General features: G+C 34.2%; 1 protein-coding gene across 1 annotated transcript in view; it reads left to right on the top strand.

Annotated features, from left to right (window-relative positions):
* The window catches only part of LOC149409604 (uncharacterized), a 174,164-nt gene that overhangs the window by 97,198 nt on the left and 53,976 nt on the right, over positions 1-22,990 (top strand). The window contains exon 4 of the mRNA XM_089649682.1: positions 18,792-18,886. Within this exon, the coding sequence (XP_089505808.1) occupies positions 18,792-18,886 (95 nt within the window). The remainder of the gene's footprint in view (positions 1-18,791; positions 18,887-22,990) is intronic.

The raw sequence follows: 22,990 nt of genomic DNA, 5'->3' as shown, positions 1-22,990 counted from the left end.
TTCTGGTAGGTCACTTGAGATTCTACAAACCAAAAATGTGCATATTCTTGGTATACCTTATATCGTAGGTAAATAGGCATTAAAATCGCTTGACAATCGGAGTCTAGAAACGTTCGATTTCAAGCATAAATCTGTTTTTTATTTATTTTGTAAATAATTTTATAAGAAAGCAAAAAAGTTAATCAAGTGAAACTGTCGCAGATAATCTTAGCTATAAAACTGTATTTTTAAAAAGTTGTTTCCTTTATACGTTCATACATTTCCATTGAAAAAAAATTGTTTTTGTAGTTTTCATTTATTTTTTTTTATCAAGTAATTTTTTTTATTTTATTTGTATTCTACTCAAGCGAAACGATATAAAAACCTTCAATTTATCTAAAGCATATATTTTTAGTATTCATAATGTACACCAATTCGTTATAAAGGTTAATCAAAATAGTGATTTGGCATTAAGCTTCGCCTTAAAAATTTATATACAGGATTTGGGACATAATTTTAAAATTGGATGTTAATGGACTTTCTCTCAGGAATGGTATATTTAATTTAATGGCATGACAGCTTAAAAAGATAAGTTTTTAGTTTAGACCTGAATTCTGTTGGACTTGTTATGGATCTTAGTTTCCGAGGAAGTTTATTCCAAGCCTTCGGCCCGGATGATTTTATATCATTTTATTGATTCGAACACGCGACCTCCGGATACTTAGTCAATGACGTTGTAACCGTTAACAATACCGAGTCTATTGAACTGATGTATTATTTATTCTTAAATATTATTATTATTTTATCGAATTACCTGAACTTTTGGTTTTCAGTAATACGCGCCTCATTTTCAAGACGAATTATTATTTTCGTCGTTTCTCTCTCTCATGACTCTAAATGAGTGTACGGCGTATCTGTTAAACCACTTGACATTGGCACATGTTGCTAGGCTCATTGACTCCTGGCTACTCTCTTATCGACCCATATCCCCCAGGGTTAAAAATAATCTGCTGTAAATGTGCATGTTTAAATATTCCCGGAGGAAATAATATATTCATTCTTTCTTAGTTAAATAACATTACAAATTCATTTTAAGGCGATGCCATACGTAGTACCTAATGCAAAATCATGTGTTTTTGGTTTGAAAGTTTGGTCGCCTAGAAATGTTTCAAATGCTTTAATTAAATCCTGCGAGAAAGTTCAAAATCTCCTACTTCCGAACCCATTTTCGGTTATGATTTTATTGTATAATGTGGCAAATTAAGTTATTTATAAAATGATCGAAAAAAAATTAAATATTTATGCCTGAACATTCACAAAATAAAATAAAAGGCACTTTTTGGCCATGTTTTTTTCTTGCATAAATCAAAACAGGCGGATGGTGTTAAGCGGGAATTTAAACCTTATCGCCATCTACGTAAGGGTTGTTATTGATAGCGGCTCAATTAAAAATATTACTCGACGTAGTGCATCGCTTGTTAACAGGAAGCCACAAGCCGACAGCGTGTATGTTCTTAGTGTGCCACGAATATAGGTAATAAGCACAAAAATCGCTTGGCAAACGCAATCAAGAGATTTTCATTGTCAAGCGCAAAAGTGGTTTTTATTTATTTCTTGAACAATTTCAAAAGAAAGAAAAATTTAATCAAGAGTAAATGTCACAGATAATCTTAGCCGTAATCATCATACCATAGCCATCATGTCAATAATTTAAACTGTTTCCTAAGATAAGTTCATTGCAAAATGTCAGAGGCTTTAGAAGTTAATTATATCGTTTTTAGTAAGTTAATAGTCGGTGTAGTTAATAATATGTGTGTTTATTTGTTGTGAAATCACTACTGTTTCAGTCCTAATTGAGTTGCTTACATTCTGAATCTATTTTTGTAATTACCCCATTCCTAGTTCCCAGAACGTGCATCGAATATAGTATGTGGAAATATAATCTAAAGCAACCAACCTATTTACAACATCAGTCACTCAATGGCGAATGAACTAACGAGGATATGTTATATTGTATTATTTTTTATTTATTTATTTTATTTTATAGAAACAAACAGTACATGATTTACAGAGATGAAACAATATACAGGAATAATATACTTCATGTTGGGTACCTATGATATGTTTCCTTGTAATGTCTGCTAAGTGGTATGTTTATTCCTTAATTACCAGGTGACGTGTGTAGTTTATAGGTGTGTGTGTAATGTATGTGTGAGTGTTGTGTGTAGTGAATGCGATCCCGCAAGAAAATGTCAATCCAGGTATTTGCGGAACTGAACAATCTTAGTCCCGCTGGATCCAGGTATTTGCGGGATCCAGCAGAGTGGACTTAGATATCTAATCAATAGTATAATAAAGACCTGATACCTCGATTTACCAACCTTGTTTTTAGAGTTTTAAATTTATACCTATAGTAAAACAAGTTCTTTGGGACATTTTAAATGATTTATTAATAGGTATACCTTTAGTTAGACATAGGTAAAGTTTAAGTCATAAATTGGCAAAGAATAAGATAAGACATAAATTTACATAACATACCCGCCTCGGAACAGACTTTGTCTAGTGAGGTGGGTAAAAGAAATCTATGTACACAAATGAAAATAAAATAAACGCCTGGATTGCCGGCACTGAAACTTAAACTGAAATGAAACTTAAATTTAAATAATAACTTTCACACGATAAACAATATTCTTGCACAATGAGCATCATAAGTTTAATTAAACATTATTTTGGAAATAGTTTCGTAAAAAAGTTAAAGTATTAATAGTGTCATCTGATAAACGGCTTCTGATATTGGACACAAGGTAGCCAGCGCCAGCGGCTGAAAAAGCTCCTTCAGCTTCCACGCTGGTTGGCACAATGCATTGTAAGTGAATTGAAGGTAATTCTCTGTAATCCCGCCAGTCCAGCGGGATCCCGCAAAATTTTCGACCGAGATTAGTCCCGCAAATGCGGGATCTCGGTATTTCGGGATCCCGGTATACCGGGATTGCATTCCCTAGTTGTGTGTAATGTATGTGTGAGTGTTGTGTGTGTGTGTGCGTCTGTATGTATGCGCATTGAACAGTTTAAATTATTGACATGATGCCACGTTTGAATTTGAGCAGTGAATCCGAAAAAATGTCAATGTTATTAGTAGTGATTTTAGGATTATTGAAGGCCTCCCTGGTCGAGGGGTGTGGCTTCACTGGCTTGTAAATTTTATTTGATTAACTTTATCATTTATTTCACAATGTATGCATTTAAAATAATATGTTAAAATATAGTACTAGCTGACGTGTACTCGGCGTTGGGGGGAGGTATCCTTAAGAGATAGACATAAACCATCGCGGACTTGTCTGTAGGCCTTTTTAAGATATACAATTCCGTAGAACATTATTTTTTATGTATTTCATAAGGTTTAGGCAGCGTTAGCAATCATTGATTATAAAACATCGACTTTTCTCTACTTTCTATAAATATGCACGTATCGTATATGTAAACCTTCCGGAAATGCTCTAATTTATAGTGAAAACCCTATCAAAATCCGTTGCGTAGTTTAGAAGAACTAAGCGCACAAACAGACAGACGAGGATATTGACTAGCTTTATACTGTTTTTTATAGTATATTTATTTACGGAACGTTCCAGAGTAGAAGATACTCTCAATATCGCCCTTGTGTAAGACCACCATCCAGAATTGAAACATTGCTTGTCATGGCTTTAACCGTGTTTGGTGACCAGATCTGAATGGCCAGGTACTTCCCCACCTTCTTATGAAGTTGCATTACATGCAGTTACCTACAGGGTTTTCCAATAAGAGGTGTTATTTTGATATTCAATCGTAAAATATCAACGGTTTCGTTGCTTTTGTGGCACGTAGCGCCGTCTTGTTGAAAGTAAACGTTGTTCAGATCAATACCATCCAATTCCGGCCATAAAAAATCATTAATCATCTCTCGATAACGCAATCCATTCACCGTAACTGTTGCTCAAGCCCCATTTTCGAAGAAGTAAGGTCCAATGACTTCGCCGGACCATAAACCGCACCAAACAGTCATACGTTGAGAATAGAGAGGCTTTTCAACAATAACTCTTGGGTTTTCCGAGCCCCAGATGCGACAATTTTGTTTGTTGACGAAGCCACCGAGGTGGAAATGGGCCTCATCACTCGTTGTTGAAGCGTGTATCGTTCCATTTTTATTAATGGCGTAGTTTCTACTTGTCAAATGTCAAAAAATAACAGCTTCAAAAGTAACATCTACCGAAATAGCGGGCTATTCAAAATAACACCTCTTATTGGAAACCCTGTAGATACTTACCTTAACTATATGTCCGTACAGTAAAAACTTTTGAATGAAAACCTCTGGCTTCTTGAACTTGGCTTCGTTACCACGTGAAATCTAAAGTTAAACATTCTTAGGTCGGAGTTCCATCGTGATGTATGGAGCTTTGTAATATACGTTTAACTTTCAAAAGATTATGCAAGACGCCAAATTATTATTGTTTGTTATTTAAGGCGAAGCTTAATGCTAAATCACTATTTTGATTTATCTTTATAACGAATTGGTGGACATTGTGAAAACCAAAAAATATGCTTTAGATAAATTTGAAGGTTTTCCTATCGCTTCGCTTGAGTAGAATACAAATAAAATAATAAATTATTTAATAAAAAATATAAATGTAAACTACAATTTTTATTTATTTATTCAATAGAAATGTTTGAACGCGTAAAAGAAACAACTTTTAAAAAATACAGTTTTATAGCTAAGATTATCTGTGACGCTTTCGCTTGATTAACTTTTTTGCTTTCTTATAAAATTATTTACAAAATAAATAAAAACCAGTTTTGTGCTAGAAATTGAACGATTCTAGACTCCGTTTATCAAGCGATTTTGATGCCTATTACCTACATATAAGGCATACCAAGAATATACACATTTTGGGCTTGTAGCTTCCTCTTAAAAACTAATAATAATAACTCGCCAACTACACTGAGCCAGTGGAACTATGGCATCCGGAAATTGCGGTATTTAGGTAAGGAAGGTGGAGAAGTACCTGGCTATTCAGATTTGATCACTGAATACGGTTAAAGGCACACACACATTTTTATAATATACTCGTATACCTGCCTAAATATATCTTCGAAATTTGGCACTGGAAATTCTTTAAGACATGATTTTGTTGAGAAGGTAGAATTGAGGACTGAATAGTGATATTACAACGCGAGTTGCCTGCATACTGTCAGATTAATTTATTGACAAATCATAGTCAGAGAGACGGTCATGCCGCTTCTCGTGTTCTCCTTTCTCTGATTGGCTGGTCTATAAATTTTGAATTTCTAAGTTCCTTAACTAACATGTCAGGCTTCCACCAGGGCGATTCTGAGAGTATCTGTCTAAAACATTGGGGATTGATTGATCTTTCGCTACGGGTACAGTTTTACTTATCGTTTGCTAAGTTTTGATTTGTGAAAGAGCCTTCCCTAAAAAGTCTAACATTTTCAAATCCGTCAATTTTCATCGTTGTTCTCATCTAAAAGAGACAGTTATTTAACCAACGATAAGAACTAACAGTCTCTGTCGCTGGCAGCGCATAGACACAGGGCATGGCATACCAGCCAGATCTAGTGGCGGAGTGGTCCGAGCCAATATGTCCATTTTAGTGGACCTGTCCGGTAGTTTTACAGTTAAAATCAACTAACTACGCTCCGTATCGTGGGACGATAGGAGATGGGACAGAAATGGGAAACTTTGGTTTTAGAACGTTTGAGAACAAATGATTTTTACGTGCTAAATATAGCCAGAAACTCTGACAAAATTTTGATTCTGAGATAATTAACTTAGTTTTAGCTACCTTCGGGAGGCGGGTATGGGTACCGCTGCCCCGGGAACCAATTATTGGATAACCAACACCCCTGCCACAGGTCACCTCAAGTGGTTTGCTACCTTTGGTGACTTAGCAGAGGTGCCCGGGTTCGTGGGGTAAAGTTTGTCTAGGTCATGTCATGTCTTTGTTATAAGTTAGAGATTAAGCTTTATTAGCTTGTCTGACATTCGCGTGTCATTCACAATATTCTATTTTCTCACAGATTTCTTAACTTTTTTAAAATTCACCTAAATAAATAATGAACCGGCTAAGAATATGTAAGTAATGATTGTTTAATTAATACTACGACACATTCCAAACTGTATTGACCTTCTTAACTACGCGCTAAATTGATAACAAGAACCTGTTATAAACAGGTCCCAGTATATTTAGTTATATTTTGGTTATTCGTACACTTCATAAATCTATTTAAAATGATAATATAACTAAAAATTCAAAACGATCCGTTATGACGTCACAAATACCGCCCGGGATTTGTTTTACGCATTTATACGAAGCTTTTTTGATACCATCCCCATACGGAAACAATATAGGAACCCATATGAAAAATCTATGCTTTACACGATAACTTTTTTCGTACTTACGATATCATACAGATAGTTGCCACTAGAGAATATTTTGGGACGTTACTAAATCATCAAAAAATGGCAAAACGTTAAACGTAACCATATTATTTATCTGTTAGTATATACCTACTTTTATTATGTCATTTTCAGTATGGTCCTCCTATGATTGTGGCTGATAAGCCAAACAGGTACTTTGTAATACTTATTTAGGCAGTAGAATGTTATTGTTGCCAACTTTAAACATGGTGTCCAGCTTTAATTTTAGTTTGAATAACTGTATATATTATTTATTTTTTAAATAATTTTGCGGGTTTATATTATCAATGTTATAAAAGTTGAAATGTATTTTTTTACTATTATTTACTATAATGGTGTTGCTGTACGCTTCGGCGCTGGAATTCCCTAGAGCGATGAGCGGCTTATGAATTTATTTTAATATACTATTTTTTTAATAAATAAATAGATCACATGATAGCAGCTGTCATTTGCCTTTGCCGTCGCCGTCAACATATCATCTCATCAAAAAAACACGCATAATTCTCAATACAGAACAGTATTACATACACGTTCACAATAAGTGTTATATCTGTCTTACTTAGCAGATTTTAGGGTTGAGAACTCCTTATTAAAAAGTAAAAGGTTCTACTTATAATTGTGTTTATTAACGTTACAAATAATAGGTCTGGATTTAGCTACGCTGTTCATTACACGAGGGTTGGTAATTCTCTGGTTCGAGAAGCTTGTTCCCTGTCAATCTCATCTCACAAGTAATTGTTACACTCTAGCGACATCTGCCGGACTCTGGAGTAAGCTTTATGACTAGCGCCATCCATCGCTTAAATATTCAACGTATTACCATACATCACAATAAGTAATTAAAATTAAGATTACTCCTAAACATTTGGGATTAAGATTACTCCTAAACATTTGTGAAGAATATGGAAAACAGCATAATATGATGTACAACCCGAAGAAGACGGAATTGATTGCGTTCCACCACGGAAAAAGTCAAGATACAAGTAATATGCTCCCCGTATACCTTAACGAGGCAAAAATAAATACATGTTCGAACGTGAAATACTTGGGGCACATTATTAATGAAAACCTATCGGACGATGGCGATATCGAACGACAAAGGAGAAGCCTTAGCATAGTTTCTAACATGATTGCCCGCAGATTTTGCAAATGCAGCAATACCGTTAAAAAAATACTGTTCAACGCATTCTGTACTGGCCTGTATACGTGTGAGACATGGTGTCACTACCGAACTTGCTCGATGGAACGACTCCGAATTCAATATAATGACGCCTGTAGAATAATATTTGGATACCGAAGATACAGCAGCGCATCGACAATGTTCACGGAACTAGGACTGAATGGATTTGCCGGCCTGATGAGACACCGGGTCACTGGAGCCAGGATGCGGCTAATGGCCTCCGCCAATACGTTGGTGACCGCAGCCACCAGCACCAAGCGCCACTCCTGAGTGAGCGCTGGGCCCAAGCGCACTCAAGACCACACCCTGCATAGTTTTCCTTATTTGATAATTTATTATATCTATTGTACAAAAAAAAATGTATATCTATATGGGACGTGTGGGATTGCACAAACCTCCCCACATCCTGGAATAAAATATTATTATTATTATTATTAAAGTATTTTATTTATCGATATTTTATATATAAAACGAATTAAATATGCGACACTTTCACATCGTATAGTTTAGTAAAAAAAATTACGACAGATGTAAAATAATGTTAAACCGTTCGAAAATCGGTACTGAAATAGAACACCTCCTTTTTTCATCCCAAATCCACACAAATGAATGTACGACCTATATTGCATAATAAAAACCAAAACCTGAAGGATTCCGACATATTTTTTGATACATATAGTACTTTTGGTAGGAAATTGAAGTCTGTTTTCCTATAAAAAAAAAGAAAATGTGTACTTACTTCATTCACTATACTCTTTAAGTACTTTTTATGATTTATCTCTAAACTTGTATAAAAAATATTTGTACACTTTTATTTGACATTGTGCATTATCTATAAACAAAATAATTTTCTTTTATACTTTTTCCTTATTTACATGTAAAAAAATATTTAAAATTGTTATCTACCAGTAAATCTGTGAGAAATAGTTAGGATACAGGCGAATTCTCAAGTTATTGTTTTACAAAATTATATTTTAATTACTGTCTGTATCTGTGTTTTCTCCTTAAATAAATAAATAAATAGACATCTGTAAAAAAAATTAAACACTATTATTTCAGTTAAAATGTTGGAATTCCTTTTTGCAAAAATAAATTTAATAAATCTGACCTAACCTAAAGTGACCTTCTGAAGTACGTGGTACATTGATGATGAATTCAATTCAAGACACGTCCCCTCATAGTTGGCTACAAACCTCTGGGTAATACGTTTTTATACAATTCTCACTGATGTCGCTTGAACGTGTACCACATACTAATTAAATTGTATAATTTATAATTCAATTCAATTTTATTTATTATTTTTAAAATATTACTAAATGTTTCATTTTAGTGTGTATTTAAGGCCCAGTATATCGATTGATTTAAAGCTAGGCTTAGCGCGGCTTGTAACATTACATGTATAGGTCGGAAGTCTAGATGTCAGTAATATTCCAAGTGTTGTCTTTGATTTTAATAGAGGAATTTGCGTAATTTTTCTATATAAAACCAAATTACTGTCTAAGTGAGTGGTACATCTGTGCTCTCTACTGTCATCGAGAGATCGAGAGCTTTCAAAATATCAAATGTTTTAGGCGAGATTAATTTGCCAGTTGATTTTCCAGTCAGCTTCTTATAATACCCTACCAGACTATTTGTCTATTTTAGATTGACTGTCAATTCCTCATCGCTCGATCAATCAATATTCCATACTGATGAAATCAGGCAGTTTACACGAATTTCGGTGAGATCGAAGTACGTAATTAATCACGTAAACGTCATATTTGACATTTGTTACTGCTAGCGCCTCGTCGTATAAAATAGTAACTATTCTGCGACTTACCAAGGCTTAAGAGACCGATTTAGCCCGCTTAAATTTTTGTGAGGAATATGGCACATAGCGAGGATACGGAACGACTGATATACCAGGCCTAAGTACATTTGTATAGGAGAATTACATAAATATAAACAGTGGGTATCAACTATACTACAGGGTTTTCTAATAAGAGGTGTTGTTTTGATATTCAAAGAAACTTTTCCCGTAAAAGATCAATGGTTTCGTTGCTTGTGTGGCACGTAGCGCCGTCTTGTTGAAAGTAAACGTTGTCCAGATCAATACCACCCAATTCCGGCCATACAAAATCATTAATCATCTCTCGACAGCGCAATCCATTCACCGTAATTGTTGCTCCAGCCTCATTTTCGAAAAAGTAAGGTCTAATGACTCCGCCGGACAATAAACCGCACCAAACAGTCACACGTTGATGACAGAGAGGCTTTTCAACAATAGCTCTTGGGTTTTCCGAGCCCCAGATGCGACAATTTTGCTTGTTGACGAAGCCACCGAGGTGGAAATGGGCCTCATCACTCAAGATGATTTGCATTTGATTCACTCAAGTGAATTTTAATAATTTCAATGCGTTGTTGAAGCGTGTATCGTTCCATTTTTATTAATGGCGTAGTTTCTATTTGTCAAATGTCAAAAAATGACAGCTTCATCTACCGAAATAGCGGGCTATTCAAAATAACACCTCTTATTGGAAAAATCTATAGTAACAAAGCTTGCCTTTTGAATACTGCTTCATTGGTGCTAAATATGTCGATATCCGAATTGATTTTTTTCAACGGCAAGATAATTTCTCCCACAGAGTTTGAACAGTGCTCTCTTAATGCTCTCGATAATAGTCGATTATCGAACCATCCACGAATCAGTCTGAAGAAATGTATACATCCCTCCTGACCCGTAGATGGTTCATTCCAAGCATACCCAAAAGAAAATCGGTAGGACAGAACCATGGATAGTAGCTATACTTACACATTTTGATAAATCGTAATGTGAATCTGTCTGTGATATCTAATTTTTGAAGGAAAAAATCGTTTTTTTTTTTGGGAAAAATTTATATTTATAACTAGCAGCGATTTAGGCTCAATTGTTATCATAACTTTTCTTTCCTAGTAGCTTACCGCATTTGCCTCGATTTTATGGTATGTTGAACCTTAAAAAATGCTCCTAGCATACTAAAATAAATTTTATTCTAGCTTGTGTTTCGTCACTTGCAAATATGTTTATTTTATCTGTTAAAAGGCGCGAAAAAAAACTCCATGCCAAATGTCATCATTCCGATTTTTAAAAGTCATACGTACTGTTTTATCTACAGGAAATCCTCATATGACGTATTTATTTTCGTATTTCATCATTAAATTATATTTTTTATAATATTAGAGAGAAAAATACATTTCTCTGTATATCAGTTGGTAGATATATCCTGGGGAAACTATATTGAAAAAAATTTAAAACACGTTTATTAGTAACACATTCCCGTTACTAATAATCGTGTTTTAAATTTTACACACCCGTGAAACGTCAATTTACACAACTGTTAAACGGTTGTGTAAAATTTTAAATTACGTTTTTTACTAAGGCCCATCACCTGGTAAGACGGTATAATTAACAAAAAAATTTCATTTTGCAAAAAATAAGTAAGTTATTACTAAAATAGTTTCAGCTGGCGTACGACGGCAATTGGTATTTTACCCCTGGCGTTGCAAGAGTTAATCAACAGTTACCAAACAACCCTACTTACAACAATAAACATGAAAAACACTGACGTCAATGGGAGGCGGGTATGGGTACCGCCGCCCCAGGAACCATTTATTGGATATCCAACACCTCTCCCATGGGTCACCCCATGTGTTCGCTACGTTTGGCGATGTAGCAGGGGTGTCCGGGTTCATGGAGTGAGGTTTATCCGGGTCTTAGCGACGGATGCGTCTGTCCGCCAACTGCGTGGCAGGCCGGATCGGGAGAGACTGGTTGAGGGAGACCTTTTGACCTCTCCAACAGGACTCTCATGGAACATAGAATTGCACCGCAGTGGGAGGGATGGATAAATACGTCCGTCACTCCTAGACACACCGACCCCCAAATTCCTACACACCCCTCGTGCTTTTTTTCTTCTCAGAACTTATTTTGTTAAAAAAAACCTCCACACAGCATTCCCAAAGCTCTGCTCTGAGAGAATTATTAACAGGACCTCCTGCGTGGAGCTAATGTAAAAAAATGGACAAAATGCTTACAGGCAGAGAAAGGGGACCCTTCAAATAAATATTTTTTTCGCTAATTGCCGATTTTCAACCAACGTCAAATGAGACCGGAGTTCAAACACATAGGTATTAGATTTTTTATTTTACTATTATTTTTTTTTAAATTTCTTTATTTAATATTAAATTTACAATTACATGTTATTACGTTACATTAAGTTTATTTTCTTTTTATTGCAGTACATCGTGATACACCTTTTTTTAGAGCAAATGCTCGTGTTAAAAAGGCGGAGAAACGCGTGTAAATAATAATTTAACATATTTTTTCAGAGAGTGTAAAGATAATGAAAAGAATTTTTATTTTTTAATGTAACAAAATAAAAAATTTATATGTAACAACATTTTATCAAATAGAAAAGAGAAAAGGATATAAAAGAAGGAAAGAGATAAGAATAAGAAATAAGAGAAAAGGATTTCAATATAATAATAATTGAGAGATTATATTGTATTTTTAAGTATAAACGATTTTAATATGCTATTGATATAGTGTTTTTATTGAGTGTTTGAATTTTTTATAATTCGTTTCCAATCTTAAGTTAAGAGGTAATTGGTTAAACCATTTGACACCAAAATATTTATAAAATTGTTGGGCTGTGGTGGTGTTACAGCGTGGGATAGTTATAGAGCCAAGAATACTTTGTCTATTGCTGTTCGAAAAAGTTATTAAGTTGTCATTGTTAAAACAATCTTTATGTATTTGAAAAAGAGTTTTTTTTTATAAATAATATGAAGTAAAGGGACTTATTCTTGAAATAATCTAATTGTGGGGTAATCATACGGTTTTTTCAAAATTATTTTTACTAATATTCTTTGGATGATTTCTAAAGGTAAGAGAGAAGTTATGAATGCTCCACCCCCAACCAACAATTCCATATTGTAATACTGATTGAATTAGTGAAAAATAGATGGTTCTTAATAATTTAAAATTTAGTATGTTTCGTATTCTAAGAAAAATGTACAATAATTTTCTTAACCTTTCTACTATTGCGTTGATTTGTAATTTCCACTTTATGTTACTATCTATAATTACACCTAGATATTTAACATTAGTTTTAACAGTAAGTACAGAGCAGTCAGGTTTACATAAATTTGAAATTCTATTACAATTACATGAGTGTATACTTATCTTTAAATTATCAGGGAATGAATTTTTATTAATGGTGAAAGGTATTGTAAAAGTTTTTTCAGTATTAAGTGTTAACAAATTTTTATCGAACCATTTTTTTAGTATGTTTATATCTAACTCTGCTGTTCTTTGGGTTTCATTCCAAGTTAATCCCTCAGTTAAAATTGCTGTGTCGTCAGCTTATGAAATAAGTTTAGACATAATTGAGAGTTTAGAAATTAGATTAAAGTGGAAAAATTGAAAATAATTTGTACCTACATTTATTGGATTCAAGTTAATTTAGCCAATGTTATAAATAAACTTACTGAACTTATCGTCAATAGGAACTTGTAACTCGAAACTCCCATGGTGCAATGCATCCGGTTGAAGTAAACATGAAGTTATCTCCTATCTGACCACATGGCTATATGGGTATTATTGGCTATTGGCATATATAAAGCTTGCATTCATAACGAAATACTAAAATAAGAAACCATCATGTGATAAACATCGTTTTACGAAGGTCTTTACGTAAATATTACGTGCTGGTTACCGACAGAAAACTTACAAATTTCACAGATTTTAACTGGCGATTTTTGGGCTTATTTGGACTATAAATGTAGATTTCGTTTTGGTCTCCGGTGACATTTTTTTGATTTTAAAACGACAAATTTTTTTTTTCTTGATCTCATTAGAAGAAGAAGAAACAAACTGATATAAAAAACCAATATTTATCAGCAAAGGCGGTTCATGGCCTATCCTATATTTTTTTAATCTAATAATTTATAATTATTATACTACGGATTCGATGCCATCGGCGGCATTTATTTTTTCTCGGAAGATTTAATAAAAAAATTATGGTTGTTTCAGGCTAATAATTAATATATGAATTAACACCCTTTTTTACTTTAAAAAACCTTTAAATGGCATTAAAATTTTTTAGGGAGGGGTGGGGGTGTACGAATACGGTTGATAATTCCAAAAAGTGCTATGAAGTTATGAAAAGTGATGAAACAGAAACTGAGTTGAATGGTTACATATGAAACCTATTTAACCTAGTTTTTGTTTAATCACTTTTCAAAACTTAATAACACTTTTTATAGGTGTGTTGAATTATCACTTTGATGAGTTATCCGGTCACCCTCCATGGCATGACAAAAAACGGTGACCGGGTATGTCATCAGAATGACAGTTCAACACACCTACAAAAAGTGATATAAAGTCATGAAAAGCGATGAATTAAACTAAGTTACATAGGTAACTATTTAACCTAGTTTTTGTTTTATCACTTTCACCGACTTTAAAGGTGGGTTGAATTGTCATTTTGAGGAGTTATCATGGAACCAAAGTGAATTCTCGCAACGAACCAGCACCGAATGATAAATTGTGCTATTAAATTATGCATCGACCATTTTCCATTTGAAAGTAATAAATTAATACTGGTGCCCTGAACCGTACTGGGTTCATTCTGTAATTCAGTTTCAATAAGCACTGAATGGGTCGTTTAGATTACAGTTTGTTTCTAATGAAAGTTCATCTCTTGAGTGGTGCAGCGCAGTGCCGTAGAATTTACATTAATAAATCAATCACTTTTTTAAAAATTAAAATTATGTAATAATTATCTTCTTCTCTAATATGTAATCTAAATAGTATAAAACAAAGTCGCTATCCGCGTCTGTCTGTTTATGCGCTTAGTTCTTCTAAACTACGCAATGATACGATTTTCATCATTTAGAGAATTTCTTCCGGAAGGTTTATATATATATATATATATATACATATATATATATATATAAGACATGCATATTATATTTATAGAAAGTAGAGAAAACTGTTGTTGTTGTTGTTTCTGTTGTGTCTTCGGGGTTTTCTCACAAATTCAATAAAAGTCCTCCTTCAACAAAACACTTGGATTTTTATTGTGATAGATTAACAACCAGCTCAGGTACGGGGGCTCCATCGAAGCCAGAGTAAAGCTGGCCTCTCAGAAGCTAGGCGCACTGTACAGGGCCCGCAGATACTTTAATAATACACAACTGCTGACCCTGTACAAATCGCAAGTGCGCCCTACTGTCGAATTTGGCAGCCATCTCTGGTCCGGAGCCCCTAAATACCTGAAAAAAACCCTTGACTCGGTGCAAAAACGGGCGGTCCGTTTGATAGATTCCCCAATCTTAACAAACGGCCTGCAATCTTTAGAGCACAGGCGTCAGGTAGGTAGGTATGCTGTCCTTGTTCTATCGGTATTACAATGGAAGATGCTCTGAGGAACTAGCGTCATTGATCCCTTCGGCACCGGTGCGTAGTCGAGATACACGCCAAACGCCCGCCCAACATTTGTACACGGTTGACATTTGTCACATGAGAACGGGTCGCTTCTACGATTCGTCCTTAAGTTCAACAGCTCGGCTGTGGAACGAACTGCCGGCCTCTGTTTCCTCCCTCCTACAACATGGGACTCTTCAAGACCCATGTTCACTCCTTCCTCTCCACAAAAAGACCCTCCACACAGCATCCCCAAAGATGACATAGGCTCTGAGGGAAATTATTTTCTTCAAGGCCTCCTGTGTGGAGTTAATATAAAGAAAAAAAAACGATATCTTTATTAGCAGGCGGTTGGAATAATCTGGACCCTGACCTTGAGGTTTATCACCTTATTTACTATCCTATTATTCTCTACTGCTAACTCCATCTATATACTAATATAGTGCCATCTACACTAATATCATGGTGGTCGTTTACCGGGGCGATTCAGATTCTGAATACATCTTCTCTAAATAGTATAAAATAATGTCGCTATCCGCGTCTGTTTGTTTGAGCGCTTAGTTCTTCTAAACTGCGCAACGGATTTTGATACAGTTTTCACTACCATTTCGAGAATTTCTTCCGGAAGGTTTATATATATAATACATGTATATTATATTTATATAAAGTAGAGAAAAGACGATGTTTTGTAATTAAGTCGTAAAAAAAATATTTTCGGGCGCTTACACTGCTAACGCTGGCTAAACCTTATGAGATACATCAAAATAATGTACTACGGAATTGTATATCTAGAACAGGCCTACAGAAAAGTCTGCGATGGTATATGTCTATCTCGTAAGGATAACCCTGAGCAACTCCTGGTACACGTCAGCTGGTACATTAATAGAAATCATATTTCACCCGCCGCCCATGTTGTCTCGCGTGTGGCCTGTGGAGTATAGGTGTAATGGGTAATGGAAGCCCATAGCATACGTGCTATTTATCATCCAACGTGAGGTTAATTCCCGCCCGGGTATGCAACGCCACTCGGGGTCAATGTAATAACGGCTCCACTTAAAGATGAGATAATCGACACATTTGACATCGAAACGCAGACAACTTATTTTAAAAATAAATAACTGCGCCAACTTAAAAAACAGAAATAAACGACACTAACGAAATTTATGAGAAAAAAAAATCGTTTATTATCATCAGTGGATCAAAACGCTGCAATCGCGTAACCGAGCGTTTTTAAAAAATTTTATTAATTCTTTTATTTTTTTATACACAGTTTAAATAAGTTTTGTTAAGGCGATGCACTACGTCGTGTTATATTTTAAATCAAGCCGCTATCAATAACACACCTTACGTAGATGGCGATAAGACTTAAATTGTCGCTTAACACCATCCAGCTGTTTTGATTTATGCAAGAAAAAAACATGGACAAAAATTCCTTATCCTTAAGCGCACGAAAATATTTTTTTTTGCGACTTGATTACAAAACATCGTCTTTTCTCTACTTCATAAAAATATAATATGCATGAGTTATATATACAAACCTTCCGGAAGAAATTCTCTAAACGATAGTCAAAACCGTATCAAAATCCGTTGCGTAGTTTAGAAGAATTAAGCCCACAAACAGACAGACGCGGATAGCTACTTTGTTTTATACTATTCAAAGAAAATTAAGGCGAAGCTAAATGCTAAATCACTATTTTGATTAATCTTTATAAAGAATTGGTGTAAATTATGAATACCAAAAAATATGCTTTATTAATTGAAGGTTATACTATCGCTTCGCTTGAGTAGAATACAAATAATAAAATAAATTACTCAATAAAAAATATAAATATGAACTTTCTTCATATGAAGCGGTTACTTTGTGATGTGACATTATAATTTAAAATTAAACAATAACTTTGTAAACATCACTTATAGGTAAATACTTAATGCCGACGGGGTTTCGCTACAACCGTAGCTTCATCAGGGCAGTATAATACTAAACATCTAAAATATAAATTAACATGTGTTGATATCACGGTAAGTGGACAGTCTGAGCTACAGTGGAAGAGGTAGGGATAGGTGGGAGATTGAGAGGCGAGTGCTCTTTGTCAATAGGGAACAATCTGAGTATAGGGCTTTTATTTAGGTTTATTTGGTTGTTGATGACTTTGCTATTGACGTTTTTGGATTTCCTTAACTCTAGCGCCTCTAAGTTATATGATTTGCAAATTCGGAGAACCCATTACTGTTTAAGCATCTTAGGTGTTCTTTGACTCGCGTGTTGATAAAAAACCTCCCACCAGATATCAAACCAGCTTTTTACACTAACAATAGTATAGGTAAATTTTTGATGAACGTTAAGGACAAATAACATCGGTTAAATCATTTAGGTATTTACTCACTGCAATGTAGTGACTGTCCCGCGTTTTACATAGGCAAAACAGCGCGTAATATCAACACGCGAGTCAAAGAACACCTAAGATGCTTAAACAGTAATGGGTTCTCCGAATTTGCAAATAATCTCATAGCAACCAACCATACGTTTGACAAAAATACTGGCGTCAGTCTATTACATAAAAACGGAATAGGTCTTAGGTTGGATAACTTAAAGGCGCTAGAGTTCAGGAAAGCCAAAAACGTCAATAGCAAAGTCATCAACAACCAAATAAACCTAAATAAAAGCCCTATACTCAGATTGTTCCCTATTGACAAAGAACACTCGCCTCTCAATCTCCCACCTATCCCTACCTCTTCCACTGTAGCTCAGACTGTCCACTTACCGTGATATCAATACATGTTAATTTATATTTTAGATGTTTAGTATTATATTGCCCTGATGAAGTTACGGTTGTAGCGAAACCCGGTCGGCATTAAGTATTTACCTATAAGTGATGTTTACAAAGTTATTGTTTAATTTTAAAATAAATATGAACTATTAAAAAGAAACATTTTTCAATTAAAATGTATGAACGCGTAAAGGACACAATTTAAAAAAATACATTATTATAGCTAAGATTATTTGTGACAGTTTCACTTGATTAAATTTTTTGCTTTCTTATAAAATTATTTACAGAATAAATAAAAACCAGTTTTTTGCTTGAAATCGAACGTTTCTAGACTCCCTTTATCAAGGGATTTTAATGCCTATTACCTACGATTTAAGGTATACCAAGAATATACACATTTTTGGCTTGTAGCTTCCTCTTAAAGAAGAGTGCTTGCTCCTGCTATGTCACGTTCATAAAATGTAAACTATTAAAAAAAACATTTTTTCAATTGAAATGTATGAACGCGTAAAGGAAACAATTAAAAAAAAATACAGTATTATAGCTAAGATTATTTGTGACAGTTTCACTTAATTAACTTTTTTGCTTTCTTATAAAATTATTTACAAAATAAATAAAAATCAGTTTTGTGCTTGAAATCGAACGTTTCTAGACCCCGTTTGTCAAGCGATTTTAATGCCTATTACCTACAATATAAGGTATACCAAGAATTTACACATTTTAGCTTGTAGCTTCCCCTTAACTGAATAATTCTTTCCACAGTTTATTCAATAGTTGAACTCAATCGAGTATATTAGAAGAATAAAAAGTTTGACAATAATATTATCCTTGTCAAATCCCTTAGAATTTATAATATTTCTTTTATGTTGTTGTTTGGACAGAGTACGGTGGCATTCCATCTTGTGGTTACTCGCTCCATTGGCTTATATTGTATTTGTGTTGTTTCAGGGGTATCTGTACCTGTGGAGAGAGTGTGGTACATTTTCTCCCGATGATCTGGACCAGCTGTTTAGCAATATTGAAGAAATTTACCACTTCAACAGGTAACTGAAAAAATAACTTTATATTAAGAATCTTCAAAATCTGCAGAACCTAATTATTTTATTTTATATTATAGAAACAAACAGTACATGATTTACAGAGTTAAAACAATTTACAGGAATAAGATACTTCATGTTTTGTACCTATGATATGTTTCCTTGTAATGTCGGCTAAGTGGTATGTTTATTCCTTAATTACCAGGTGGCTTGTGTAGTTTATAGGTGTGTGTGTGACGTGTGTAATGTATGTGGGAGTGTCTGTATGTATGCGCATTGAATAGTTTAAATTATTGACATGATGCGACGTTTGAATTTGGGCAGTGAATCCGAACAAATGTCAATGTTAGAGTCAAGACAAATATTATTTAGAGTATGAAGAGCTCCGTTAATTGTCGAATTAGATGCTGCATTTGTTTTATAATTAAGCGTGTGGAATAGCACTGTATGTCGTTTACGTCTCAAAGGTATGTTAATGTTAATAATGGACGGAAGTTCAGTACAGTCAAATGTCATTGTTTAAAATTCTGTGTATAAATTCATTAAAAATAATTCTCAGACACTTGATGATCCCGGAATGGATTATTTCTGTAAAAAAATGTATAGTGGATTTCCACTCAAGACGCTTGCAGGTATAAGTATGCATATCGACTTATGGACGATATATCTGAGTACTTACGTTACCAATGATTAAGTACAGTAGAAATAGTCATTTTTTGGATCAACTGGCAGAAGAATCAGCAGTCAGGGGGATAACTGCTCAGGGGATCAACTGTCGGTTGAACAACTGTCGGGGGGCCAACTGTCGGGGGATCAAGAGTCTTGTCACCATACTGAAAGAAGGTTCAATTCTCAGGTAGTTCAAATCGGCTAGCTAAGTCCACTAACAACATTTTCCGCTTAATTAGGTAAGAAGTAAATTTTCAAATATTGTTAGGTTATTCGTAACCTGGGAAATTTTGAATTTCTTTTTGAACTCTTGGCAAGCCAAGATGCCAAACAAAACGTCTGTGACCAAGTGGGTCTTTCGACGACCCCATGCATTTTTTTGTCTTATGGGCTTTTAAACTGTAGAAACCACAATTATTAATGGTAATTTAAGTATTTGCGCAGAAATACGTAAAATATTAAAATGATATGTCAAGTACAGGGTTTTCCAATAAGAGTTGTTATTTTGATATTCAATCGTAAAAGATCAATGGTTTCGTTGCTTGTGTGGCACTTAGCGCCGTATTGTTGAAAGTAAACGTTGTCCAGATCAATACCATCCAACTCCGGCCATAAAAAATCATTAATCATCTCTCGATAGCGCAATCCATTCGCCGCAACTATTGCTCCAGCCTCGTTTTCGAAACAGTAAGGTCCAATGACTCCGCCGGACCATAAACCGCACCAAACAGTCACACGTTGAGGATAGAGAGGGTTTTCAACAATAACTCTTGGGTTTTCCGAGCCCAAGATGCGACAATTTTGCTTGTTGACGAAGCCACCGAGGTGGAAATGGGCCTCATCACTCAAGATGATTTGCATTTGATTCAATCAAGTGAATTTTAATAATTTCAATGCGTTGTTGAAGCGTGTATCGTTCCATTTTTATTAATGGCGTTTCTACTTGTCAAATGTCAAAAAACGACAGTTTCAAAAGTAACATCTACCGGAATAGCGGGCTATTAAAAATAACACCTCTTATTGGAAAACCCTGTATTTAAGCTAATATAAGGAGGATAGTAATTTTGTGTACTACCTACTCCCCCGCTTGGCTGCGGGATGGTTATAAAAGTGCAAATGTAATTTTTGAAACGAAGGCAACTGTCTTAACCGCAATTCTAAAAACTTTTACTTTCTGATCCAAAACAATGGTTCCTTGACCTTCAGACGTGACCGTAATTTCATTTCAGACGTGACATTGTCTTCCTTTGTCAGCATTTTCCCTCAATGGGGACATCCTGTCAGATTCAAGTTCCTACCCAATAAATCCCCAATAAAATACCACATTACAGAATAATAATATTATTAGTTTAGTGTATCCGCTGTGACCACCGAAGCGATAATTTGAAAGAAGTTTGCTGTGGGCGTGTCTGCGTAACAAAAAAAAACATGTAGGTATATATTTATTTACAATTTGTGGTTTTACTGATTAAGTTATTCGAAAAATAAAATTATTCATCCTAGACTTGCAGAAATATGAAATGATTTCCCCGTTCCTACATTATTTTATTTTATTCATTTATTTATTGTTTCTTCACAAATGAATAAATAAGAAGATAAAAAAGGACTGGAATTCTTCATTTATTAAATAATTATCGCGGTTTTATGTTGCGGTAATACTTGTTAAGAAAATCATCTCATTATAAAAATAACCTTTTCAAATCCGGACCGATAATACATTTTCCTCGTATGTTCAATTATTTTTATTCTACATAAGATTTGACATTTGTAACAATATTTCTCATGTTTTATCCTGGATAATTAATTTGACACCAGACGAGCCCAATAGGATTTAAAAATTTTATGAGCACGTGTTCGGACATCGTGACAAAACATCGATATTTTACTTAAAGTTTATCGGGATACCTATCAATTCATTCGTCAATGGCCTAAAATCCCCTTTTCAACAGGAATACGAATAATTTGAAGAGATTTTTAATACATTATGGCGATGCCATGCGTAGTAATGCAAAATCATGTGTTTTTGGTTTGAAAATTTGGTCGCCTAGAAATGTTTCAGATACTTTAATTAAATACTGCGAGTAGAATACATTTTGGCCTTTGAAATAATCGAGTATTTTCTAGATAAGTCTTTTTATAAGCCCAGAAAAAATAATGGGTAAATATTCGGAATCGCTGGACAAGGATTATATGAAATATTTTTAAATAAAACCTTCTGATTTACCTTAATTACTATAAAAAGAATCTGACTGCATTTGGGATATTTTTAATTTTAGCATTTTAATTTTTAATTACGTAAATCGAAAATTCACTTTCGTTGTATGGGATGACAGCTGGAATGATTTCTGTTGATGACATTTTTCTCTGGTTGGTATTCCTGATACGAGTAGCTAGAATTTGAATCATTTCAGAATGCAAATTCTAGTTAGGTACTGTTCTGGCCAAACTCGAAAAATAAAATATTTTTATGTTACTTAAAAAACTTAAATTATTTATATTTAGGTAGTTTTATAATTATTGTTTTATTTAACCTTAACTATAGTAACCTAACCTATAATAATCAAACCTAAACTAAACTAACCTATATCTTAACCTAACCCATAATAATCCAACCTAACCTAACCTATAATAATCCAACCTTACCTAACCTAACCTATATCCTAATGATAATCGAACCTAACCTATAATAATCGAACCTAACCTACAATTATCCAACCTAACCTAACCTATAATAATCCAACCTAACCTAACCTAACCTATAATAATCCAACCTAACCTATAATAATCCAACCCTACCTAACCTATAATAATTCAACCTAACCTAACCTATAATAATCCAACCTTACCTAACCTAACCTATATCCTAATGATAATCGAACCTAACCTATAATAATCGAACCTAACCTACAATTATCCAACCTAACCTAACCTATAATAATCCAACCTAACCTAACCTAACCTATAATAATCCAACCTAACCTATAATAATCCAACCCTACCTAACCTATAATAATCCAACCTAACCTAACCTATAATAATCCAACCTAACTTAACCTATAAATGTTGGGGAACCTTTAATAACGCCTGCTCGCGTCACCTTTAGAGTTATATCCCAGTTTTCAAGTAGTTTGTGGGCTACGCTAGGTTTGTATAGACTGGTTTGTGATTTAATTCTACCTAATCCAACCTAACCTAACCTAACCTATATCCTAATAATAATCCAACCTAATCTATAATAATCGAACCTAACCTACAATAATCCAACCTAACCTATAATAATCCAACCTAACCCATATCCTGATAATAATCATTCCTAACCTATAATAATCCAACCGAACCTATAATATCCAATCTATCCTAACCTTAATCCTAATAATAAACCAACCTAACCTATAATAATCCAACCTAACCTATAATAATCCAACCTAACCTATAATAATC

This window comes from Hesperophylax consimilis, chromosome 30, assembly GCF_061612785.1.
Source record: "Hesperophylax consimilis isolate HC1 chromosome 30, BYU_Hcon_1.0, whole genome shotgun sequence".
NCBI lineage: Eukaryota > Metazoa > Arthropoda > Insecta > Trichoptera > Limnephilidae > Hesperophylax > Hesperophylax consimilis.
This window is presented reverse-complemented; position numbering and strand designations above follow the sequence as displayed.